Below are 23,445 nucleotides of genomic sequence, written 5' to 3'. Positions count from 1 at the left end.
GAGCAGAAGCGCTCTTCATCGTTTTTTATGTCTCGTGGGTTCACCAGGAGATCTTGGGGGAGCCTGAGTGTTTACTAGACGCATGACAAGGAACTTCTCTTCCTAACAGAGAGAATCCTTCTGGAGGGAAAAGTGACACAAAAATGTGCGGTTTCCACTTATATTGTGAAATGTAAAAGTGAAACCCTCAGCTCTCTTAGTTAAAAAAAAAAAGAAAAGAATGTGTACTGTTCTAAGCTCCTAATCAATCTGATCTCAGTACTGTGTCAGGAGGCTCTCAAAGAACGGCCCGTAATCCAGTTCCAGGGTACTCCATGCCCTCTTTCAACTTCCAAAGGTGCGTTAAATCACATGAGCGCATGCACACGTGCACACACACACACACACACACACACACGTCTTTAAATCCTCTTTCAATAACCTACAAAATGTGTGAAAACACAAAACTCTAGAAATCATGAATACTTCTAAAATGCACTGGCTGTAATCCCTAAGCAATGCCATTCTAGACAAAAAAAAATTACTAAGTATTTTCTTTTTCTGTTCTCAAAACTGTTGATATAGCTTAATGATACAGATTTTCACCATTATCAGGACAAAACAGATGGCATCTCAAACAATCTACGTCTTTCCTCCATTATTTTCTCTGCTGCTATGGAACTTTCCTTTAAAATGTTATGAAACTTTTCTATTTATTATATATATATATAACTATATATATAACTATATAATCAAACATAAATATTATATATACATATATATAGACTCAATAATATGTGGTGATAGCATTCTATCAGTTCCCATGAAATTGAAGATGGCCAAAAAAAAAAAGAAAAGAAAAAAAGAAAGAGTCGTGAATAAGAGCGAGCAATTCCTTACTGTTCCACATCCCAAGTAACAACGGCCTCACTGCTCTGTGCACTAAAATTCAGCATTTGGCTATTGTAAAGTATGAACCAGAGTCCCTCCTTAGCTAAACTTTCCTCAAATACTTCACAGGAATGCGGTGCAACCCCTGTCGCTTGCCAGTAAATCATTTCAGATCCTTGATTTTCTGTTTGCCATTTCCTAAGCCTGGAAAGCAATTTCCTCTTCCTTTTCGCTATGCTCTCATTTGTTCTGGAATGTCTTCTGGCTGGTTTTTTCCCCTATTTTATAGAAGCATTACTCAGTCACAATTATTCTTCTCATGGTTATTGAAGAATACTTTCTTGACTGTTCCTGGAGACAGGGAGAATGGGTCATGGTTTAGCTAAACAGCACCAGTCCTTCCTGATGTCTGCAGAAAGTGCATTCTGTTTTTGTCAACTTCCGGTAAGAGACACGCTGTCCAATCTGCAAAGCAGTTTAGTTATGCAACGTGATTTGTTCTCGCATAAATTTTAGAGAGCACGATGGAAAGATGGGTTCAGGGCACTGCCTGTTCTTCCAGGGGACATGGATAGACAGCTGACAACAGAGGATAGCTCTCTTTCTGTGGATCTGACCTCCTCTGACCTCTGTACATACTACATATACATGTGGGCAAAATACTTCTGCAATAAAACAAAAATAATTACAGTCTCATGAAAGGGGGATATGAGGACATCTCAAAATATTTGAACATAGTTAAATATACAAAAATAGTTGGAGTTTTCACAAAGAATAAAGTAAAAACTAGAGTTTTCAAAATACATAGTATATAACCTAAAGTATCTAATATTTTGCCACCCATTATATACTAACTTCTTGTAGTGTGCTTACTGATTGATTATGCATATACCACAAGAACTTGGGGTTAAGCAGATGTATGCTACCTGGGGTCCCATCAGTAAGGATGATGATTCTGATTGACTTGTAAATCTTAACCACAAGGATGTAGTGTTAGAAAATTCCTTCTCAGCTCTTAGTTCTTCTCTGCTATTTCATTATGGTTCCTTCCCTCTGGCTCCAAGAGTCAAGGGCAGAAAAAGAGAGAAGCCAAGCTTTCACTTGCTTTAACCTAAAGGTGCATGTGCCCTTGAGTTAACACCTTCAAACTGATTCCCTAGTCTAGTGGTATGGCTGGTATCTAGAGGAGCAAAGTCTCCAGATTCTTTGTCTCCTACATGAAAACAGAACAGAAAGGGACCTCAGAGATGGTTTATTATAGTCCGGGAGAGAATGGAAACTGGGGGTGGGGCAGGTGGTGGAGGAGGCGAGCTTACAATGTTGATACCATTAGGAGGAAAGAGAAGGAAAGAGGAAAAAAGCAGAAGCTATGTCACGGCACATCCAGACACAGTACCGATCTGTGGGAATTGTCCTGGGGGAAGCCTTTGAGATCTGGGGACGTTTTATCACTGTGGGGACAGTCCTTCTCCTGTTCCCCCTCATTTTGGTTCATGTGTGTCCTGTCTTTTTCCATTTTGGTTTAGTTTGGTCTTCTTTCCACTGTGCAACAGATTTCCTCTTTGATGCGGGAAGAATCTTAATCTTGCCTGGACTGGAAAAGTACACCCAGTCTACATCAGAAAGGTGCTAACTGATCACAGGTCACACTATTTATGCCAGATGATGTGGACCTACTGTCATTCATGAGTCCTAATGGTACCGAGGAAGGAAACAATTGCTGTTTGCTTCCTAACTAACACTTCCTCTAAATAGCGTTACAAAAGTGATCTTTAGGGACGCTCTCAAATCACAAGGGCAGATTCCCTAGGAACCAGGAACCGATTAGTGCCCCATCTAGGCGGCCAAAAAGAGCTCCTTTAGCTCCTCCTGCTCTGTGAGAAAACATGGGCACCAATTAGCATGTGTGAAGCACTGTGAGTTTTCATCCCACAGTCTATGAGCTTAAGCTTTGATCCGACTCTCCAGGCAGTGAGTGAGTCGCCCATTTACACTGGTTACAGATCCCTCCATTTATTATATTGTTACTCTGATCTGAACTGATTAAAACACTCTTCTCATCCGGGCTGCCTTTATCCTTTTCATTACTCAGAAGCACAGCAGTCAGGGCTCCTTTACTCCCCAGGACCAGATCCTGTTTGGGCTTCGCAGGGCCTCAGCACAGCTAATGTATCCTCAAGTGTTGCTGAGTGAAAGCTTGCTGTTAAAGTCAGCTACCCGCACTGTTCTGCCAAGCGAGCAGGATGTACTGTGTGCCAAGTGAACAAGCCTACGAGGTCCGGCCTCTTCCGAGCCAGAGTGTGACGGCAGCCTCATGAGATGTGTGATTCCTGTGTAGTCTCGCCACCGTGCTTGGCTTCCTACCTGGATAGTCACGGCTCCCTCAAAATCCAGAATGACTTCCCTTCTGGTGCAAAGACTCTGCCTTTCTATTTCTTAAATACATTTTACTAGTTATTTCACAAGTCATGCCTGTGATGAGACAAATCTGGCTAAAAGTCACTTTGCCTGGTATCTTTTCTGTTGGTTACCGCCGACAGTCCCTGACAGCTGGAGTCTCCTTTGCTTCAGCTCTGTTTTTATCTACCCTTTCTGGGCTAATAACTGTGAACTCATCAAATATTTGCTCCAATATTTCTCCCCAAGAACATGTCACTCTCAAAGGGCAAGTAGTTTTATTTTTATCCTTCGTCTTCTTGCGTAGGTGGTCACAGCACTCGCTAGAATTGGCGTTTATATAAACCATCGGGTCTGTTCCTTTTCTGTTCTCCTCTGTGTACTCTGTAAAACGTGGAACGCTCAGAGTCCTTGAATCAACTGCTCAAGAGACTGGCCTGGTATGTTTTAAGATGCTAATGTTCATGTTAAAAAACAAAAGAAGGTAGCCTGAGATTCTCACGGGCAGCAATATTTTAAGAATATTGGATGATGTGGTATTCAATAGAATGTCTGAGCTGATGGGCACTGAAAGTTACAAAGACTTATGCATCTTCTTTCTGAAATACTAAGCATTATTGAAGTCTGTTACCTGGAAATGGGTGAAATCTTGTCAACATTTCTTTAAAAGAGATCCCAATGGTGTTACTTACTCCACACTACTACTCAATTCTACTTAAGTTTTTACTTAAGAGTCAAAGGAAGTTCCAACAGCCTTCAGTGATAAAGAGAAGTGTGTCTTTCTTATCCTTTGTCACTCACCTACAGACTACATTTCATAATTGTTCTACTCTCAGTGAGGAGATCCAGACCAGAGCCCTTTCACACTAACAAGTAACCCTACCTACAACTCTTATTTATTTTTTACAAGATTTATATTTTTATAAGATTTATTTATTTTAAAGGCTTGCTTAGCACGATAGCATGTCATTTCAGAACAAGCCTTGTTGGTTGACCAGACTTCTCTTACAGAATGCAAAGTCTGAGGTGAAATTATGAAGTTCAAGATGACCACTGGCTGCCATGAAGCCGGGCTGTGGAGTGTCATTCAGAGCATGGGACCCTGCGAATATTCCTGATCACTGACTATGAGATCTACCCAGATGGTGAGTACTGCTCAATTAATGAGTCTTTCTACATTTAGAGCGAAAGCTTCAGAAGGGCCTACTAGGGCCACTTTATAATAGCAGATATTTGAAGCTGAGGCATTAAATAATGTTAGATCATCCTGGGCATCTTAGTAATACCCTGTCTCAAGGCTATGAACGCAAAGCAACTTCCTGAGGTTTCATACCTTAGCATTTTCTAAAACTTCCTCAGCTCTGTCACTCAGTTATTGTGTTAATTAATTATCCTACCTCAAGATGCCCCTCTATGCTTCTCAGAGACTCCTGCCAAGGTCTGTCACAGTGGTGTTTCAGTCGTTCCTTTCTGATGACAGTGTAGAACAGAAGCATAGAAGCTTTAAAAATTGTCACTCTCAAATTCCAGGAAAATAGATTAATTCTATGTCTGATGAATTCTGTGAAAAATATTCTATAAATAACACCGAGTGAAGAAGAATCAGATTGTGTGTGCTTCCAGTGGTACAAATTCCACAGCACAGAAGGGATCCACTTGAGCAGGTGGATTCATATTTTGACCCTCCAATTCCACAAGTGGCCTTCTGACCACTAACTTAAGTTTGCTCTCTTGTAAGAAGTGGCACTGGCTTCAGAGATCTTTTCAAAGTTACCTTCTAATGGGAAAATTGTATTCCCAGTGTTTCTCTGAGAAAGTAGTAGATATCTGGGGGTGACAGAAGTCAGTACCCAGCATCATCAAGATGACTGCCAGGTTCAGAGAGGAAAAAAATGTTGGCAGAGCTTGGGGACTTGATGCTTAATGCAAGGCTAAGGAAGAGACTCAGCCTAGGGTTCCTAGTAAGTTATGAATTTGTTTCGATTTGATGTTAATTCAGTCCAATATTTTTATTCCATCAGTTTAGCAGGGACTTCTACAACCAAGATAGGGTTTAAAACATGCCTGCTTTCCCTTATTCTTGAGGGAATCCACAGTCCATGAGGCAGTCTTTGTGTCATTTAGTGCTTAGGAACAACATATACCTTGAGAGAAGAAATTGGAGATTTTTTAATAATACAAACTGCATAACTGAAAATTTTGTTTCAATGGAAAAATCTAAGATCAAAGGATGCATTTTGAAGCAAATAAATACCCATTGTTTGGCTGTTTAGTACAAGTTGAAGTCTTTAGACGACTACATCCTAATCTTAAGGAGAAAGATCTGTGGGAACTTGGACATTGTGAGTTTAAAATTCACAAAATTTTCTGATCCTATTTGAAACATATTAAAATGTGCTCCTGATTTTTGGTAAAAATTACCAAATAGGTAAAACAGAGCATTAGGTATTTTCTAGTCCTCTTTATCTTCCAGTTTACTGGAAAACATTCATTTCTTGACACACATAATTGGAAGTTAAAGAGACATAAATTCTTTACTTATCAGAACCATTACTTATGTTTATAAGTCTTAGAATGTCTGTACACCAAGGACATTGTATTGTTATCAGCAATGTTTCAGAGTTAACGGTGTCTGGAGTACTTACTGCTGTATATCAACTCCAAGATATCTGGAAATGCCTTATCTGTTTTTGTTTTCTCTTTCATCTCTTTCTTCTTTTCTCCCTCCTTTGACCCTGGGGTTCAGCGTGTTGACTGGGCTATATGTAAAGTCTATATGTCCATCCTCAATCTTTAAAGTTGGTGTCCACCCCTCTATAAACCAGTATTGTATTTCTAAAATCTTTCATCTATTGAATTTATATATATGGGTATGTGGGTGTACACATACATGTACCTCATATATATATATATATATATATATATGCATATACATCATGGGTAAGGATTTATATTAACACAAATAAAAAATTAGAAATTTTTGCAGTTACAGTCAAGATGTGTGTTTTCAGGGTTTCAAAATACCTTGAATCTGATTGTGGTAATGGGCACTCTTTAGAAGATTACTAAAGTTTATAGTCATTATTATAATAAAGCATTTATTAACATGATCCACTTAAAAAGTTAGCATAAGATACAAACAGAAAAATGTTACATGTATTTAAGATTATACACAATGTTTGAAAGATAAATATGTTTTTGGTTTTTAGTTTTCTAAAATATGGGAATTGTTTCTTAATATACATATTTTTACTGAATTTATCTCCTTTTCCATCAAACATAACAATGTCAAAAGTGTTTAAAGTAACTACTGTTTGTAAGGCTAGTCTCTTGTATTAATGAGTTTTCTAGAGCAAGGCTTAAAGTATTATGTTTAGCTTTTGGGTGTAGACTAATTTGGCCTATTGGAAATCTTATGTAATGTTTTGGTTAAATAATGCAGCCTAAATTAGTATTAAACTGAATTTAAATGCAAGTGTAGAATTGTCTCCCTGCTTTTACTTCAAGTTTTCAAAAATCTGGGGACATGTGCATATCTAAACTTTTACAAAGCATTATCGCTGAATTTTTTCCCCTAAATTTAAACATTTCTTAGACTCTTTCAGCTCCAAAACACATCTTGTTATATATATTAAAGTTATATTTGAAGTTTTATACAGAAAAGGCTGCTTTCATGTACCAAAGGCATTATAAAATTAAGGACATATGAATTGACAAAGATTCATTGTGAATTGTATGATAAATTGTTTGTTTGAAATGTTGGATTTATAATGCCATAAATTATCAGGATTAAACTTGCCATTATCCCAAGTTTATCCATTTAGGAAGCATGATGGCCACGTGCCTTCTTGGTTTGGAGCTTATGTGGAGAGGCATGCTGGGTATCATCAGAAGAAACAGCCACAACAAAAGCCCCTTCATGAATGTCTCCCTGAAAATGTTCTCATTTCCTTTGGATATGTGGATTTTTAAGAAAGCTTCAAATTACCAAATATTGCATGCCTTCTTTTGCTGGAAAAAAAGTATAAATGGGAAATAATATAACAGGTTACTTAATAAAAATAAACCAGATACAAAATCTTGCCTTGTATTTACAGACAAATTTTAATGGAATATTTCATGGTCCAACACAAATATCAGACCCAATGGCACTAATTCTTGTACAGCCTTTGGCTTACCCTGTATAACAAAATCTGTTATTTAAAGTAGACTACAAAATATCTCATGATAAGTGAACTTCCAAAGACACAAAGAAAATCTTCCATAAATTTAAAAGCTTATCTCAAATTCTTATTGTTATAAGCTTGGGGTGTATATATGGTTAATTGCATTATCTTAGGTAGTTGGAATATATCGGTTAGAGTATAGAAATAAAAATGAAGCTTGTTTTAGATATTTTTGCTTCTGTTCCTAGTCAACATTAGTAAACACAAATAAGTGGATGTCAAATTACTTTTACAAAATTTTGAATGTTGGCAATCTCAAGCAAAATTCTTTTCGTCAGCGACACTTTTTTAACCCTTAGTCAGCATATTACAAGGTTCATACATTTCAAGGAGTAATGATTAAATGTTATATCAGAAAGATAACATTTTTAGTAGCTCTCATTTTTTTTTAAAAAAAAAGTTCCCTCTAGAAATTTACAAGAAAATTGTATGTCATTGAGAAAACTTCAAATAGATGGATATGAAATGCAATTGAGAAAAGGTATTCAAAATAATGTGTTTGGCATAACAGAATGTGCTTCACAACACCTTTTGTAATTTTTCACTGGAGAAAAGAAAGTTTATTTCCAATGTCTGAGTTTAAGCCTAAAATACAGTAAATGAAGAAAAAGTTCAGTAATGTCCAGCATATAACTAAAAATCAAATTTTATTATTTTCATATTTATCAGACGTCTTTTTTGAGGAGACTTCACTGAAAGGGTGGAGTGAAGTGGGAACCCTGTAGGCATGTCTAGGAGTGTTGTACATGACATATTTGAAGCGCCACTCAGTACACATTGAATACTCTGTAAGTATATAGGCATGTCAACATGCAAGTGTCATGTACTTAATATTACAATATGCATTTTGTTTTGTGTAAATGTTCATGATAAGAGTAGATTCGATAATTGTGTTTTGTTTTCTGTGCGATCTGCTTCATTTTGATGGATTTTCTTTACAGCACAGAATACATTTGAGTGCTGTCATAAGTATACCCTTCCAAAAGATATGGATTTCATGTCAGGTAAATAGAACACATTATTTTTGAAGCTACATTAGTGGGAACGCCTGCATTTCTGGACACAGTTTTCAGAGATAAGTCTTTAAATTTTTTTTTAACACGGCAAACTTGTTGCAAAGGTTGTTTACACTGAAATATTTACGATAAGAATGGAGCTATCTTTAAGGAATATTTACGGTTACATAAAAAGCCAAACAACCGTTTGACAAATATTGATGTGAACTGAATGTGAAGAAGAGATTAGCCATTCCAGACTCAGAAGTCCATAATTCACTACCCAATCGCATCATTGAATCAATCGACAACACGTACAGCGAGTACAGCGAAGTAAGTTTGTAAAAAGATTAAAATGTTACATATTTATAAGGAGCAATATTCCTAGCTTTGAAAAGCTTCTAGATTGCTTTTTGTTCTATTTATGACATTCAGTCAACACATCGGAACCACAGAGAAAAGCAAAGCGGAGAAAGATAACAACTGTTTACATTTGTACTTGTCTTTAACCGATTAGTGACTACTGCTTCCAACCGTGACATTTTATTGCGCGTGACTTTCACTATCAGCAAATATAAAAACATGTCTACGAGGATCATGTACAAGGGAAAGCATCTAAAGAAAGAAAGCATTTGAGGTTTGACAGTACTGTGTGTTCGTGTAATGCTGCATTTCATGCTGCGCTTAAAAGTCCGTGTAGGGATCGCTACTGCTTTGACCCTGGATGTGGGAAAAGTGCTTAAGTGCTGAGTCCTGGAAGATTTTTCTTGTGCCTCTGCAATTGTCACTTCTCTTTTAACTGAACATCTTTGAAATATACATCATATTTCCAAGGGGGTATAGTGTTTTCTTTACAACTTTTTCACATTTGGGCCCATTTTCTCCAAAATAATCACATTTCTTATATATATAATATATATGATCATATATATTACATATACATATATGGAAACGATGTTGAAGACTAAAACATGATATTTATAACATAACTATGTAACACAAGACATCTTACTTTAATTTTAAGCGTATTTTACAGATTCACCATCAGTATTTAATAAATTTATGTAATCTATTTTTTTTTCCTGAAGGAAAATACGCTAAAATGGCATTTTATTTTGACATATTTAAATTACATTATTGAAAAGTCCCTATCATGCCTAGGCAGAAAAAGTGGGCTTCTGAGGCAATATTTTGAATTATTGGGGTTATTTGTTCATAAGGAGGCAGTTTTCAAATACTTAATTTTCATTTATATAGATAATACTTCTCTGGAAATTAAATCGTATACATGATTTGTATGTAAAATACAGCACTGGATCTGAGGAAATTCTTACACATTAAAAATAAAATGGAATGTCAGATTGGATTGCAAACTGCTGCCATCAAATTACTTCTAAAAAGTTACAATTACATAACAGCAAAACATTAACGAGGCATGGAAAGGACTGTCCCCACCAAAGTTTCATAGGTTACCTATGTGCAGCTAAGGATAGAGAAGCTAAAGAAACACATGTCCACACACCATAGAATACACTACAAGAAGTTGGCTTTTGAGATTTCCCAGGGAGTGGGGAGTGCATTGTTATGAAGGTCGTAAAATGGTGCTTCCTGGGATATCCTGTAAATATTTACTTCCGCTATTTATATCGAAGTATCATAGCCCATGTTAAAAGTGAGAGAGGTAGAAGGATTATTGTAAGTATGCATGGCAGAGAATTACCAGCTATATCCAATACTATTGCATTCAGTAGTAATCTCAGTACACAAAAATGCTGATGCTTTTAGAACCCATTCACATATACCATCCCCTTCAAGTCTCGTGATTATCTTGCTATGCTCAATCCACTGCCTTTGGAAGGGTATATCAAAGTGCAAAGGGCATGTTTGGGTTGTGATAGGGAGACAAAAGGAAATATACAGAGGAAGATCTCCTCATTAAAACATAAGTGACTTTAAGTACTAAATGTACCTTATGTTCTTTGAATACATTTTACTCATAATCAAAGTATATTAATCTATTAAAGAACATACATTTCAAAGAAAGTTTAAGAATGTCAAATTCGATTAGTTATGAATCAAAGATTAAAATCCATGTCTTTTCATCCTCTGCAGTAATGTTGAACACTAAACCAAATAAGTGTCCTTTGTCACTTCAATAATTAAGTAAGAAAAAAATAAAACTTGCTGTAGTTAGTACTTTCACACATGTGAGGTGAATTAGCAAACTCTTGGGTGTCCTTTAAGAGTATATTAAAAACCCTTTGCATTAAATATCCAGCAATAGAATTAGAGATATTGCACTGAGTATATTTCAATATTGCCAATGTATATTTCAAAACAAATTATATTATCTACACTAAGATTTCCTCTTTCCCAGAATTCAAAATGCATATTCTAATTACATGGGTTTCCAACATCCATACACAGCTAGTACAAGATACTTACATGTACATACAGTGTAGTTACCTATATTTTGCATAGTTTTTAGTGTGTACTTGGTGCCGCTTACCAAAAAGCATTACTTGTCAGTCATTTCCTTTAGGTTTTCCAATTATTTCAGTTGTGACCACTGAGTCATCATCTCATTGTCTGTACTCATTACAGATTACCGTCCATTAAAGGAAATAAAATTGGGCATTTTCAAAAGTTTTTTGGGACCAAAATATTATGGGAAGGCTACAGACTGATACAAAGAGTCTTTTTTTCCCCACCATTGGAAAAAGGTGTGAAATTCTCTATTTTTATCTTTTAAATTATAATTGCATCGAAAGGGTGAGGAAGGGAAAGCATTTTCGATGTGCCCGTTGGTAACACTTTGCAGTAAGTGGCACTAAATCACACGATAACTGCTATGTTACACGGAAGAGCCATGCTGTCAAACAGCTGCTGTACGTGTACCGATATGGCATCTCACTGCTGTTCAGTCATGAGTACATAGTTACAGGTGAGCCTGTCTTTTTACTTGAATATTTATATTTTTTTTTACAAAAAAACAACAAACAAAAACCCGAGCAAAACCAATGAGGTGTTAGTTTCTTTGCCATAGTCAGGAAAGTTGTTCTTCCTTTCTCTACTTGTTATTATGATTGGAAAGTTTCTATGAAGGACTGAACATCTTTAATGAGATCATCCGGTTTCTACATTAAATCCCAATATCAGGTTCCTTAAATTGCTTCTTGCAATTTCTGGTCAAAGAAAACAAGTTGGAATCTCTTTCTCTGTGTTTGTTTTCATCTTTCTTCTCTTCAGTACACACACACACACACACACACACACACACACACACACACACATTTTCCAATGGGGTATTTTGTCATTACTCATAACATTTCCTTTTTTCTTATAGTCTTGGTCACCATTCTTCCCAGGACATTCAAAAAGGAAAAGAAGAGAAGAAGAATGTTGGTTAGATCTTACTGCTGGAGGACAATCAGTGCACACTGCAAACACTTCTGGCAGAGAGGACATCCTTTAGTAACGAATGGTGCTCAAAGTCTTTGAGCAGTGCGTGCACACGTTCCTTTCACTGCGTGTCCTACCTACTGAACTCCCTTAGCAGAGACAGAGAGGCTCCATGTGCATACAATTGGGCACATTTCAGGCTTCTCAGTTGACATGAGTCCAACTTAGAAATCTTACTTCATTTATTTTTTATTTGCTGGAATGGGGAATGCCCACAGTTCTTCTAACTTGTTTCCTTCCGTGAAAACCAGATAACCTTTCAATGCAGGAAAGTATAACTCCATCACTTTTTTTTCCATGTCAGGAAACGTCACTCAATCCAAATTAGCTACATTTAACTGAAAACAATTCGATTAGAGCCTACTAATTTTTATCTGCCAGCGATTTTCATTTTACAAACTCCAATGGGTTTGTGTATTCCTCAGAAGGGTTAAAAGAGTCAAAGTCTTGAAATACAAATGATTTGGGGTTTCTAATTTTACAGTGTTATAAATAATGTTTGTGTTATTTAGGCAACAATTTTAGCAGTTGGAGCCAAGTAGAATATAGATGAAGAAGGATATAAATACAGCATCGATGAAGAGTAGCAATTTTGTAAATGTGTCCTGAATTAGGCTTTAAATAGCAATTGATGATGCCGTTATACAACACACTTAGCAGTAAGAACCTTTCCATTCTGTACTAACGGGATGAATTTTGCTGTGTGGAGTCTTCCTAAAGATTATGCATGGAAAGATATGAGCAGTTTATAGACCTATTCTAGTTTCAATGTGTCTAGAGGCACCTACCTGATTCTCTCCAACTACCGTACTATATTAACATATTATTGCATTTTTTCACAGATGGTATGGAGTGAACTGTAAAAACAAGCATGCAATCACATCAATGCAGACTTATTTCCTTAAAATGTCATACTGTATATGATTTATTATGTTAACACTCAACCACATCATATTATTTATGCTCTGTATATTTTGAAAAAGTGCTGCTTGACGGACATCGTCCTTTTTCTTTTGTAAGAAATCAACAAGATAAATGCTATACAATTAAAAAAAGAAACTTAAAAATTCTAACATTGTCCTTAAATGTTTGATACTTTTCTGATAAATAATCTAATATACAGCACCCTTTGCCTTTCATTTGTTATTAACATAGGATAGTGTATTAAATCATTCTTGCTCCCCGCCCCCAAATAAGTTCCAAGGTATTTTTAAAACTCCACCAGGCTGTTAGACATCACAAGTACAGCTACCATATCGTAATTTTTGTTTTCTTCTTAAAGGTGCAATGCTTATAAGTGGGAAAATAATTTTTTTCATCTAACTGGATCTTTGTTCATTAACTTCCAATAAATGTAATAAAAACTATTCTACCAATGTTATATTTCATCCAAAGAAAGAAGACTTTGTATTGGCTTTGTGATATATTTAAGATTACAGAATTTTATAATAGTTCAATGTACCAAAAATTTAAAATAATCCAGAAAAAGAGACTTTCACCTTGGAGTTAGGAGCATGGCCTGGGTTCTCTATCACTCTCTGTTTCATAAGTTTGTACCTCATAGAATGCATAGACAGGAATTTAATACAAAGAATTAGCTCATTTATGCAGAAAAAATATCATAAACACTTCCTTTTTGGCAAATCAATGTAGTTAAGCAGCTCTGAAACCTGCCAAATGAAAATGTGTAAAGTTTTTTTTAATTAAATCAAACTAAGAGTTGGTTTTTAGGTTATTATTCAACTGTGGTTGTGATTTAAAACCTGAGGCTGCGCACTGGTTGTTTAGCTTAAAATTACCTTTCCTTGTAACATTGTGCTTCCATTGTATAACAAATAAAATTAACAAGAACTACAAAAATTTGTTGTTGACAGTGCTAGGACATACAGACAAAAATACTAATACATGTTATCTACTTATAATATCAGTTTATGTAATATCTAAAGGGATATAATGAACGTTAGAAAATGCGTACTTATGACTGAATAACCTACAGCCAAAAAAGTTAAATATGTATCAAATAATGTTTAATTGGATTTATTATATGCACTATATACAGATACTAAAATGTCTCAAAATTGTGCCCTACTTCAGTTTTGTTTAGGCAGGTGAATCCATATGGAACAAATAAATTATAGAATCAAATAGAGAAATGAATGAAATCTTTATGATTCCCAAAGCAGTTAAATGTTTGTAATAATTTATTGGTAAATGAAGCTACAATAACCTAATGGTAGGATCTATATAATAGTATAAGGTGTCATGTCATGAGTATAATCAATACACATGGCGCCTGTATCAAACACTAAATTTTAAAGTAGCAACTTGATACAGTGTTACCAGTATAACCTCAAACATTCCAGAAAGTATACTACGGTGGTTTTCAGTTTGTGTTTTCTAGGGAGTATGTTTCTACAACATGTTATCTTTGAAGATAGACAGGTAGAAAACACTGTTTGTAAACCTCTAATCTTCGATTAAGCTTAAACATAGTAGGTCATCACCTAATCCTGGGACTTGTGATAACTGTCCAATGGCAAACGATAAAGTCTGTGGCTTAATGGAAAACAAATGTGGGGGCGGGGCTCTGCATACATTTCTTCAATGTATAAAAACAACTCAGTATCATGATCCAGTGAGATGATTAACATTGTTAAGGCTGTATATTCAAGCACTGTATGTTAAAAGAGCAATGGTGTAAAATTTAGGCAATAAGAAATGTCCTGCATTATGGATGGTACAGTAATTAAAGAATGATGCTTTCAACTGCTGATTGTTGGTATACACTGGCTACTGAGAGCAGTACAGTATGGGTGTTAATAAAAGTAGTAGGAGAAGATGGTTGGAATGATTTTTGAGAGATGATTGCCAGTTTTCTCCAGCAGTCAGCCTGGTAGGTAAAACTCAGAACTTGGAGCCTGAATTTTAAATGAAATACTCTTTTTTCTCTTCGGCATTGACTTGGCTGCCTTCAGCATTGATAATGGCTGTGTCGGCATCTGGTGCGTCTTCGGCTCCTTTAGCTTCGTTTGTGAGATATGTTCCTGTGGATGGGGGAAGAAGGGTGTTAGTTCTGGGCATCTCACAAAATAACTAGCGTTAAGAGAAAAACTTGACCCAGCCTTGGTGAAATGGACAATATTCTGAGAAGCGATAGAACCACACAATTCAAACATTTAAAATTCTATCTTCTTTTCTTATTTGAAGAGATGTATTTCAAGTGAAACTGAGGCAGGAGGGAGACTGAAATGACCACTATGTAACTTTTGATTCTTTAATGATGGATTGAATTTAGCTGAAACCATTAGGGTTCTTTGTTAAGATGCATATAGTTGACAATAGTCTTAAATCTTTTACCATGATTTATCATGTTTACTCACATCTGAACTTCCAAAACAAAGAAAATGAAACTTAACATAAAAACCAATATGACAAAGAACACCAAAACAAGACAAAACAGGTCAAGAAAAGAATAGAAGTCTGCTTTGTTTTGGCCAAATACTCCTGGGCATGAAAATCTCACTGAGCTAATGTATGTCAATAATGTTTAGATTGGAATATCATAAAAATGAAATTTCTAAAAATTTTACTTTGTTAAAATCATAATTTCCTGACTCATAAATCTCTCCCTCCCTCCCTCTATTCATTTATATCTTTCAATAAAATTGTATAAGCAAGGTAAACCAAAATACTCAATCATAATTTATGTGTATTTGAAAGCTAACATAATCGTGAGGAGAATATAACTAATATTTCTTTTTTATTATTGGATTTTTTAATTTACATTTCAAATGTTATTCCCTTCCCCGGTTTCCCAGGCATAAGTCCCCTATCCCATTCCCCTCTCCTTCTTTCTTAAGGGTGTTTCCACCCCCTTCCCACCCCCCTGCATGTTTTTATTTATAAAAATATAGACATTTTTTCCACTTTTAAAGGTAGCACAGCATTTACCTCATAGTAGAGTTAATAAAATTACTGTTAACCCATTCGAAATAACACTTATCACCCCTTCCCTGAGTTAGTATGGAGTTTACATCTGCAAATCCCTCTAATCTGCATCCCTGCCTTCAATCACTCAAGAAACATACACCCTATAATATGTCAAAATCAGTGTTTGCAAGATTTTTATCAAAACCAAGAGGGCTTTCTCTAACTGTTGCTCACCTTTATGTCTTGCCAGATATCGGCCAAGCAGAAATATGGAGCACAGGGTAACGAATACAACCACAGCCACTATCCCTCCTATGAGAGCATGGTCAGGGCCATTCTGACCAGCCAGAGAATTGGGATCTGCAAGAGAATGAAGAGCGGTGTTTTAGTCGGTTACTTTCTCCTGAAGTACCGATCTGGAGCCGGAGGAGTCCTTTTAAAAGAGCATGTTTCTATTAAAACAAATTTGCATTGAAATGTATTGTGTCAATCATTCAGTCAACAAACATTGGTTGTATGGCTACAGTGCAAAAAACACCTGGAGATAGAAGATTGGACATGTTAATAACTTCTACCGTGGAGTTTACAGTTTAAGGAAAATATGACATGAATTATATATATATATATATATATATATATATATATATATAAGCTTTTGATGTTACATGTTTTTACTTAGTATACACATTTGGAAGAATAAATGTATATGTGAACCTCTTTAATATATATATGTACATATACATATATGTTTACTCATGATATAGAAAATTCATAGGTAAATTTAAAAAAAGATCATTACGATGGAAAACCTGGAGTCTAGTACAATAATTTGCTATTTATCACTACACAAATAATATTAAAAGCTATGAAAATTGATGAATGCTCTTAAGATAAATCTAACAATAATACCTTGGGAGGATCAAAGTTTAAGTCCAGATAATCATAACAAATAATTTCATCAGAGGGAACTGAGAAGGAGAGAGCAGGATGATTTTGGAGAGATGACTCAGAATCTGATGGAGTAATATAGTGTGTGACAGGCTTGCACAACCGTAAATGTCACTAGGAGGCGAAACATGAATAAACATTGAGAATGAAATGCTCATTGGATTTGTATTTTTCCAAACAATGATTGGAAAGGACTATCAAGAACCTTTACATTCTGCTGTTAGTACGATTTTATTGGAAAGAGGTAACCAGCAAAGGATAAAAAGATAAAAAAAATTGTAGATGTTTAGATAAGCAAATGTTTGAAAATTGCCATTTATGAAAGTCGCATAACAAGGAACAAAACCCAAAGAAACTTTGACTTAAGAAAATACATTAAGGCTCTGCTCTCTGGCAAAGGTCAGTTTCCTCTCCCAACTGTCGTCTTGCAAAGATCCCCATGTACTTCCTGATATTTTAGAGGCAGGATTCAGAAGGAGAAAGGCAACAAATAAGTTACGGCTGGCACTAATGCTTTCAAAATCTCAAAGAGTGGCTGTAGAGACAGGTACCTGACAAATAGATTTAGGAGTGCGATATTTAATGGAACCAGTGTCCTGTCAAAGAATCATAACCAAACGAAAATAACAACCTGGGTTTAAAAGTTCGAACAATCTATAGAAACCAAAAACGTGTGAAAGGAAGAAATGGAATATAAAAGCTGAATTGTGCCGATGACGGTCCTGCTTTACAGCGCCTGCTTCTAATGCATCCTGGCATAGGGCCTTCCAGGTTGAAAGCAAAGAGAAAACCGTATCGTCAAAGCTGAAGGATCTTGTGATTCTAGTCTGACACGCTGTCGTGAGTGGTTTTCCCTTAGCTCGTATGTAGGAACAATGATAATTAAAGAGTGGATACCACGCCTGTAATATGGAGAACGTGCCGTGAAGTGCTTGAAAGATCACTCAGGAGGGTACGAAGACCTCAACTTTGAAAAACCAACACCACAATCTGCCAATCAGCTACCTTTAGCATTTTATACAGATTCGAATATCTATATATTTGTAGCAATCCCCGCTCACCTTAAAAAAAGAACAAAATGAAAAGAGAAAAGACATTTTCGCTCCACTCCGACATCAAAGTTCATAATCTGTATTCTGCATTTCACCATCAGAATTTTGGAGATTCAAGACGTCTCAATTTCTTTCGTGATTTTTCCTTTTATGTCATGAGTCGCTTCTTTTTTTCTTTTTTCTTTCTTTTTTCTTTTTTTTTAACTTTATACTACAGTCTTGTTACATTCTCTTCAACCCTTGAGTTATCTTACATTAATTCTTTGATATCTTTTCAAGAATTTTATTTATTCCTTTAAGATTTTTGTATATTTTGCTATCTTTCCCTTGGAGACCTACATTATCCTTCATTTTCTTCATGTTGCTTATATCACTTTACAGATATTTGCATATCGTATATTAGTCAGTGATTTGCCCTGTTTTATAGAACATGTTTCAGTAGAGAATATCTAGTTTTTCAATGAGCTGTAAGGCGTGACCAGTGCTTAGGTTTGATTTTGGTGAGCTCAATAGTGAAGCCTTGAAGTCCTTACTCGTGGTTGCAGTCAAAGCTGGAGAAGCCTTTTATGTTCGCATTTTCTGTTTAGAATGCTAACTTTATAAGCAGTATTATACTTTATAAATAACTCCCCTTCCCTTTTCTGTCATTTGCAGTCTTCTCAACCATAGGCCAGTCTTAAAATTTTATGTAATAAAGTCTAACTTTTGCCTCATGACATAAAGGCTTATGGCTAACAATGTAAAATACTACATCATAACAAAAGATAACCACAGTAACTTATATTATCATCTTAACAATTTACAAGTCATATGTATAATGCATTTTATGTGATGTATACTAATTTATTAACGAGTTTTTAGAACAGGCCCTTAGACTTTAGTAGTCCAGGAGGCCTTAGCACAATTAATGCCATTTAGAGGCACCTTTTTTAGAGCCTAGTCAGTAGGCCCCGATACTTTCCAAATTGGTAGCAAAAATTTAATCCATCAAAGATCTAATCCATAGTCTTAGTATCTGGAAGAGTCCTTGAATGTACCAACCTTGCTTTCTGGCCCCTGAAAGTTTGCTTTCTCTAACTGTTCTTGCTAACTGAAGTGTCTCAAATGGGATGTGGTTTCTTTTGTGCATAAAAGGCAAAGAATGGGGAGGCTACATGATTTTGGCAAGTTCACTGTATGCTAGCAAATTACGATTTCCTTTTTTAAAATTTATTTTTAAATTACTTTTTAAAAATTCTTTAATCTCATTTACAGTCCAGTCGTTTCCCCCGTCCTGGTTCACCCTTTGACTGTTCCACATCCCATATCTCCCCCTTCTCATCTCCTAAGGATATCCCCACCCTCCCCAACCTCCCACTACTACCCCACAAGCTCTAGCCACTCCCTGTGGTCTCAAGTCTCTTGAGGGTTAGGTGCATCTTCTCTCACTGAATTAACTCAAATAAATCAGTAGCCTTCCTTTATACAAATGATAAAAGGGCTGAGAAAGAAATTAGGGGAAAAACACCCTTCACAATAGCCTCAAACATATAAAATATCTTGGGGTAACTCTAACCAAGCATGTGAAAGATCAATATGACAATAACTTCAAGTCTCTCAAGAAAGAAATTGAAGATTTCAGAAAATGGAGAGGTCTCCCTTGCTCATGGCTTGGCAGAATTGAGATAGTAGAAATGGCCATCCTACCAAAAGCAATCTACAGAGGCAACACAATTCCCATCAAAATCCCAACACAATTCTTCAAAGACATGGAGAGAGCAATTCTCAAATTCATCTGTAAAAGCATAAAATACAGAATAGCAAAAACAATTCATAACAATAGAACTTCTGGGGCAATCACTATCCCTGACCTCAACCTGTACTACAGAACAATAGTGGTAAAAACTTCGTGGTATTAGTACAGAACACAGGTTGACCAATGAAATAGAATTGGAGATCCAGAAATAACACCACACACCTATGGACACTTGATCTTTGACAAAGAAGCCAAAAATATACAATGGGACAAAAAGGCATCTTTGATAAATGGTGCTGCTGTAAGGAATAGATAGTTCCTAGGGAGTGTGTACCCTGAGATGCTGCCTCCTGTCAACTCCTGATGCCTCCACCCAAACCAGAAAACTACAGAGTCACCTAGATCATTAGGGTACTTTCCACATAGGACATGTAGGGGAAACAAGCCAAAAATGATGGTATCTTGGGTCCAACTGGGATCTCACCAACCACCTAGTCTAAATCTGTTTGGTTGTATTTACTATGTGTCACTTTATGTCTCTTGGTTGGAAAAAGTTTTAAAATAGAAGGGGCCACCCCAGGAATATGTCAGTCACTGTCCCACAGTAGCACATGACTTCTTGCAGACTGACATCTATCTGCCTCTCAGCCCTTCTAGCAGCAACTGTGGCTGTGGAGGCCGCTGTTGCTCTGGTGACACCAGGGGTGGGGGGCTTCCGGGCAGCAATGGTGGAATGGCTTTCCACAGCCTAAGGAAGGTTTTGCAGATGAGGACAGTTATGATATCCATGAAAATGTCTATAGCCTCTGTGAAATCCATTGGTCCTCTTCTGTAGGACACTGGCCCGTTTTGGTTCAGGCCATCTGAAACCTGGTAGCTATTATATCTCAGCAACCATAGCCGGTTTGGCTCTCTTGACCAGGGGCTTTCTATCGTGTGGTGTCTCATCTGGCTTAAGACATCTGCCTTTTTGTTGGGAACATTAATCTTTTCAGCTCAGTGACATTGCTGGCCGAAACCCACACCTCCACCTCTGAGGTGCACCAGAGGAAACTATCCTTTGCTTTTCTGCTCCTAGAGTGTTTGCTCACGGTTCTGACAGCTTCATCACTTAAAGTCAGAGCTTTTTTGATCTTAAACAAGATTTTGCAAAGGGGATCTTGTCTGGGCATTGGGTAGTTGGCAAAGGCTAGCAGCTTATCTTCAAAAAAGCTTGATCCTGTTTCTAACAGTTGGCAGGCATTTTTTGTAGACCCTTGCCATTATCCATGCTAATAAATTAAGCTTTAAAAAACAGACTTTGGACTGCCCTGCACTCTGGAGAGGCCCTCCTGAGGGGGACACAAGAGGGGTGGATATCTAACACCCAAATAATGCATTACCTGGCACTTTGTCTGGTCCATCCCAGTATCTGATTCTGTAAAACTTTAGCCATTGAACTAGCCAGCCTCGTGCTAGATGATACTGTGATAGGGCCTCTCAATGACTTCCTTAAAGTGACTGATGTAATCCAATATGGCAGACTGAACAGATGTCCTGCTACAAGAAGTAAAGTAGGTTCCAAATACTGATGGGATGTTGTGTTTACGATGTAATCAGGTATGACAGTTCCACATTTGTCACCTTGGACAGGACAGTACTGGCCTAGTCCCTCAGCAAAGGGTTTCATCACAAAGGGCTGAACTTCTGGCACTATCCCAGAGATTGCACTGCAGGAGACCTAGTGATGAACCATCTGACTGTCTCTGTAGCGCCCTTCAGCTGGGTATGGTGGATACATGGGGTAACACTAATGATCTCTTCTGGAGGCGTGTGCAGACCACAGGGTATTTGCATTTCCATATTGTCTCCAGGCTCTGGGTTGCCAGGTTAGAACTTATAGATATACTCAGACATGGGTGAGGGAGTAGCCTCTTGCACTCTGTGATGAACAGTCTTCTGAGTTTGTTGATGGCCCTATAAGGACTTGAAGAGGGAATGTTTAGTAATTTGTCTTATGAACTTCTCAAGGGAATTTTGTTTTCCTCTTTAAGGGCTTCTACTTGTTTACCTGTGTTCTCCTGTATTTCTTTAAGGGAGTTATTTATGTCCTTCTTAAAGTCCTCTATCATCATGAAATGTGATTTTAAATCCAAATATTGTTTTTCTGGTGTGTTTGGATATCCAGTATTTGCTTTGGTGGGAGAACTGGGCTCTGATAATGTCAAGTAGTCTTGGTTTCTGTTACTTAGGTTCCTGTACTTGCCTCTCGCCATCAGGTTGTCTCTGGTGTTAGCTTGTCTTGCTGTCTCCAACAGTGGCTTGACCCTCCTGTGGGCCTGTAGACCTGTTTTCTTTCAGCTGGATCTGGGAACGGAGATCTGCTGCTGGGTTTGTGTGACCTGAAGCCTGGTGCAGAAGGGTTGGTCTCACCTCTGCTCTCAGGTGTGTAGGCACTCCTGGCGACTGGTTTTTGGTTCTCAGTGCAGGAAGAAACCAGAAAGGTCCTGCCCCTGACTGCTTCTAGGTCCCTGTGCCCAAAGGCAGGTTCCTCTTGGGTCAGAAATGTGGGCAGAACTTCTCAACATGCAGTATACCTGGTCCTTAAGACAGCAACAGGTAAGAGGTGGCCCAATTATCATTAGTCTCAAAGAATTTTAGTTAGTTTTCTTTGCCTGAACTAGGACAACTTTGAACTTGAAGGCAAGGATCATTGTCAGAACTCAGGGAGAGGAGCAACCCGAATCTAGGAATGTACTTTTGGGGGAGTTTCTTGGTAACTGTTGAGTTGAAATTTAAAGGTTCATCATTTCCTTTCCATTATGACTTGGTGTCTTACCAGTTACGGATCCCTTATAACTTTGGGACAGTTTTCCACAGCACTAATTATTACCCCCCTCCAATTACCTTTATAATTAATGCAAAATATTGCAGGTTTCATCTCAAGAAAACAAATACAGGTGTAGCCTGTTGATTTAAATATTTTAATGATAATTTAGATATGGAGCTTCTTTATATCTCTCCTGCCAAAAATATGTTTAAAACTTGACATTCACTATGAATTATTGGATTTGCTTTTTATTTCACTATCATCTGTTAGACTAAAAATCTCTCTGTGATTTCTAATCTTAGCAACTAAAGTAAGAGGATGAGGATCAGGTGAGTACCATCTGAGCAATGCAGGGATAATGCATAATTTAAATGGATAAATCCCAGCAAGGATGTCTTATACAGCCTTCAATTCATCTCCTACTGTCAGAGAAATAAAAGATAAAGTGTAGCCTCCACAGTTCTTTATAGATGCCTAAATTTGCATTATTATTCAAATAAATACATCATCTATCCTTAAAGATAATTATTTGTCCTCAAGTGTTAGCTCATGATTTTCCAAAGGTAGTCTGTGACCATGGAAGTGAGTAAATGCAACCAGACTTTGCTGTGTTGCATTAAAATTCTTGTCCACCAGCAATGGATAGAGAACAGGAAATGGAAGCTAAGAGTTTAAAGATTTCTGAGCTTAACATCTTTTTACAGTGGGTTTTGATGCTTTTAGAATAAAATATTCTAAAGAGAAACTTATGTCAAATGATATTTATGATAAGTAATTCTTGATATTAAAATGTGGATGATCACATTACACTATAAATTTATTTGAAATTACAATCTGGAAAAGTCATAAACTATAAAGTCCTATTTGCAAAATCATGGCTGGGCATGAAGTGCTTAGTTTCACATGTCTTTAAAACAAATACAGCACTGCAAACATGTATGGGTTTCTAAATCCACCATGTTCCATGTTTAAAAATAAGCAGGATAAATTAAAATTAAAGTACAGCGTGAGGTAAGTCTAA

General features: G+C 36.7%; 1 protein-coding gene across 1 annotated transcript in view; it reads right to left on the bottom strand.

The window, feature by feature from the left end:
- Positions 1-12,843: 12,843 nt before the first annotated feature.
- Positions 12,844-23,445, bottom strand: part of Cadm2 (cell adhesion molecule 2) — a 938,204-nt gene continuing 927,602 nt past the window's right edge. The window contains exons 10-11 of the mRNA XM_032899174.1: positions 16,115-16,240; positions 12,844-14,994 (exon numbers count right to left, since the gene is read on the bottom strand). Coding sequence (XP_032755065.1) covers positions 14,876-14,994; positions 16,115-16,240 — 245 coding nt within the window. The 3' untranslated portion in view covers positions 12,844-14,875. The remainder of the gene's footprint in view (positions 14,995-16,114; positions 16,241-23,445) is intronic.

The sequence above is a fragment of the Rattus rattus genome, chromosome 4 (genome assembly GCF_011064425.1).
Source record: "Rattus rattus isolate New Zealand chromosome 4, Rrattus_CSIRO_v1, whole genome shotgun sequence".
Taxonomy (NCBI): domain Eukaryota; kingdom Metazoa; phylum Chordata; class Mammalia; order Rodentia; family Muridae; genus Rattus; species Rattus rattus.
This window is presented reverse-complemented; position numbering and strand designations above follow the sequence as displayed.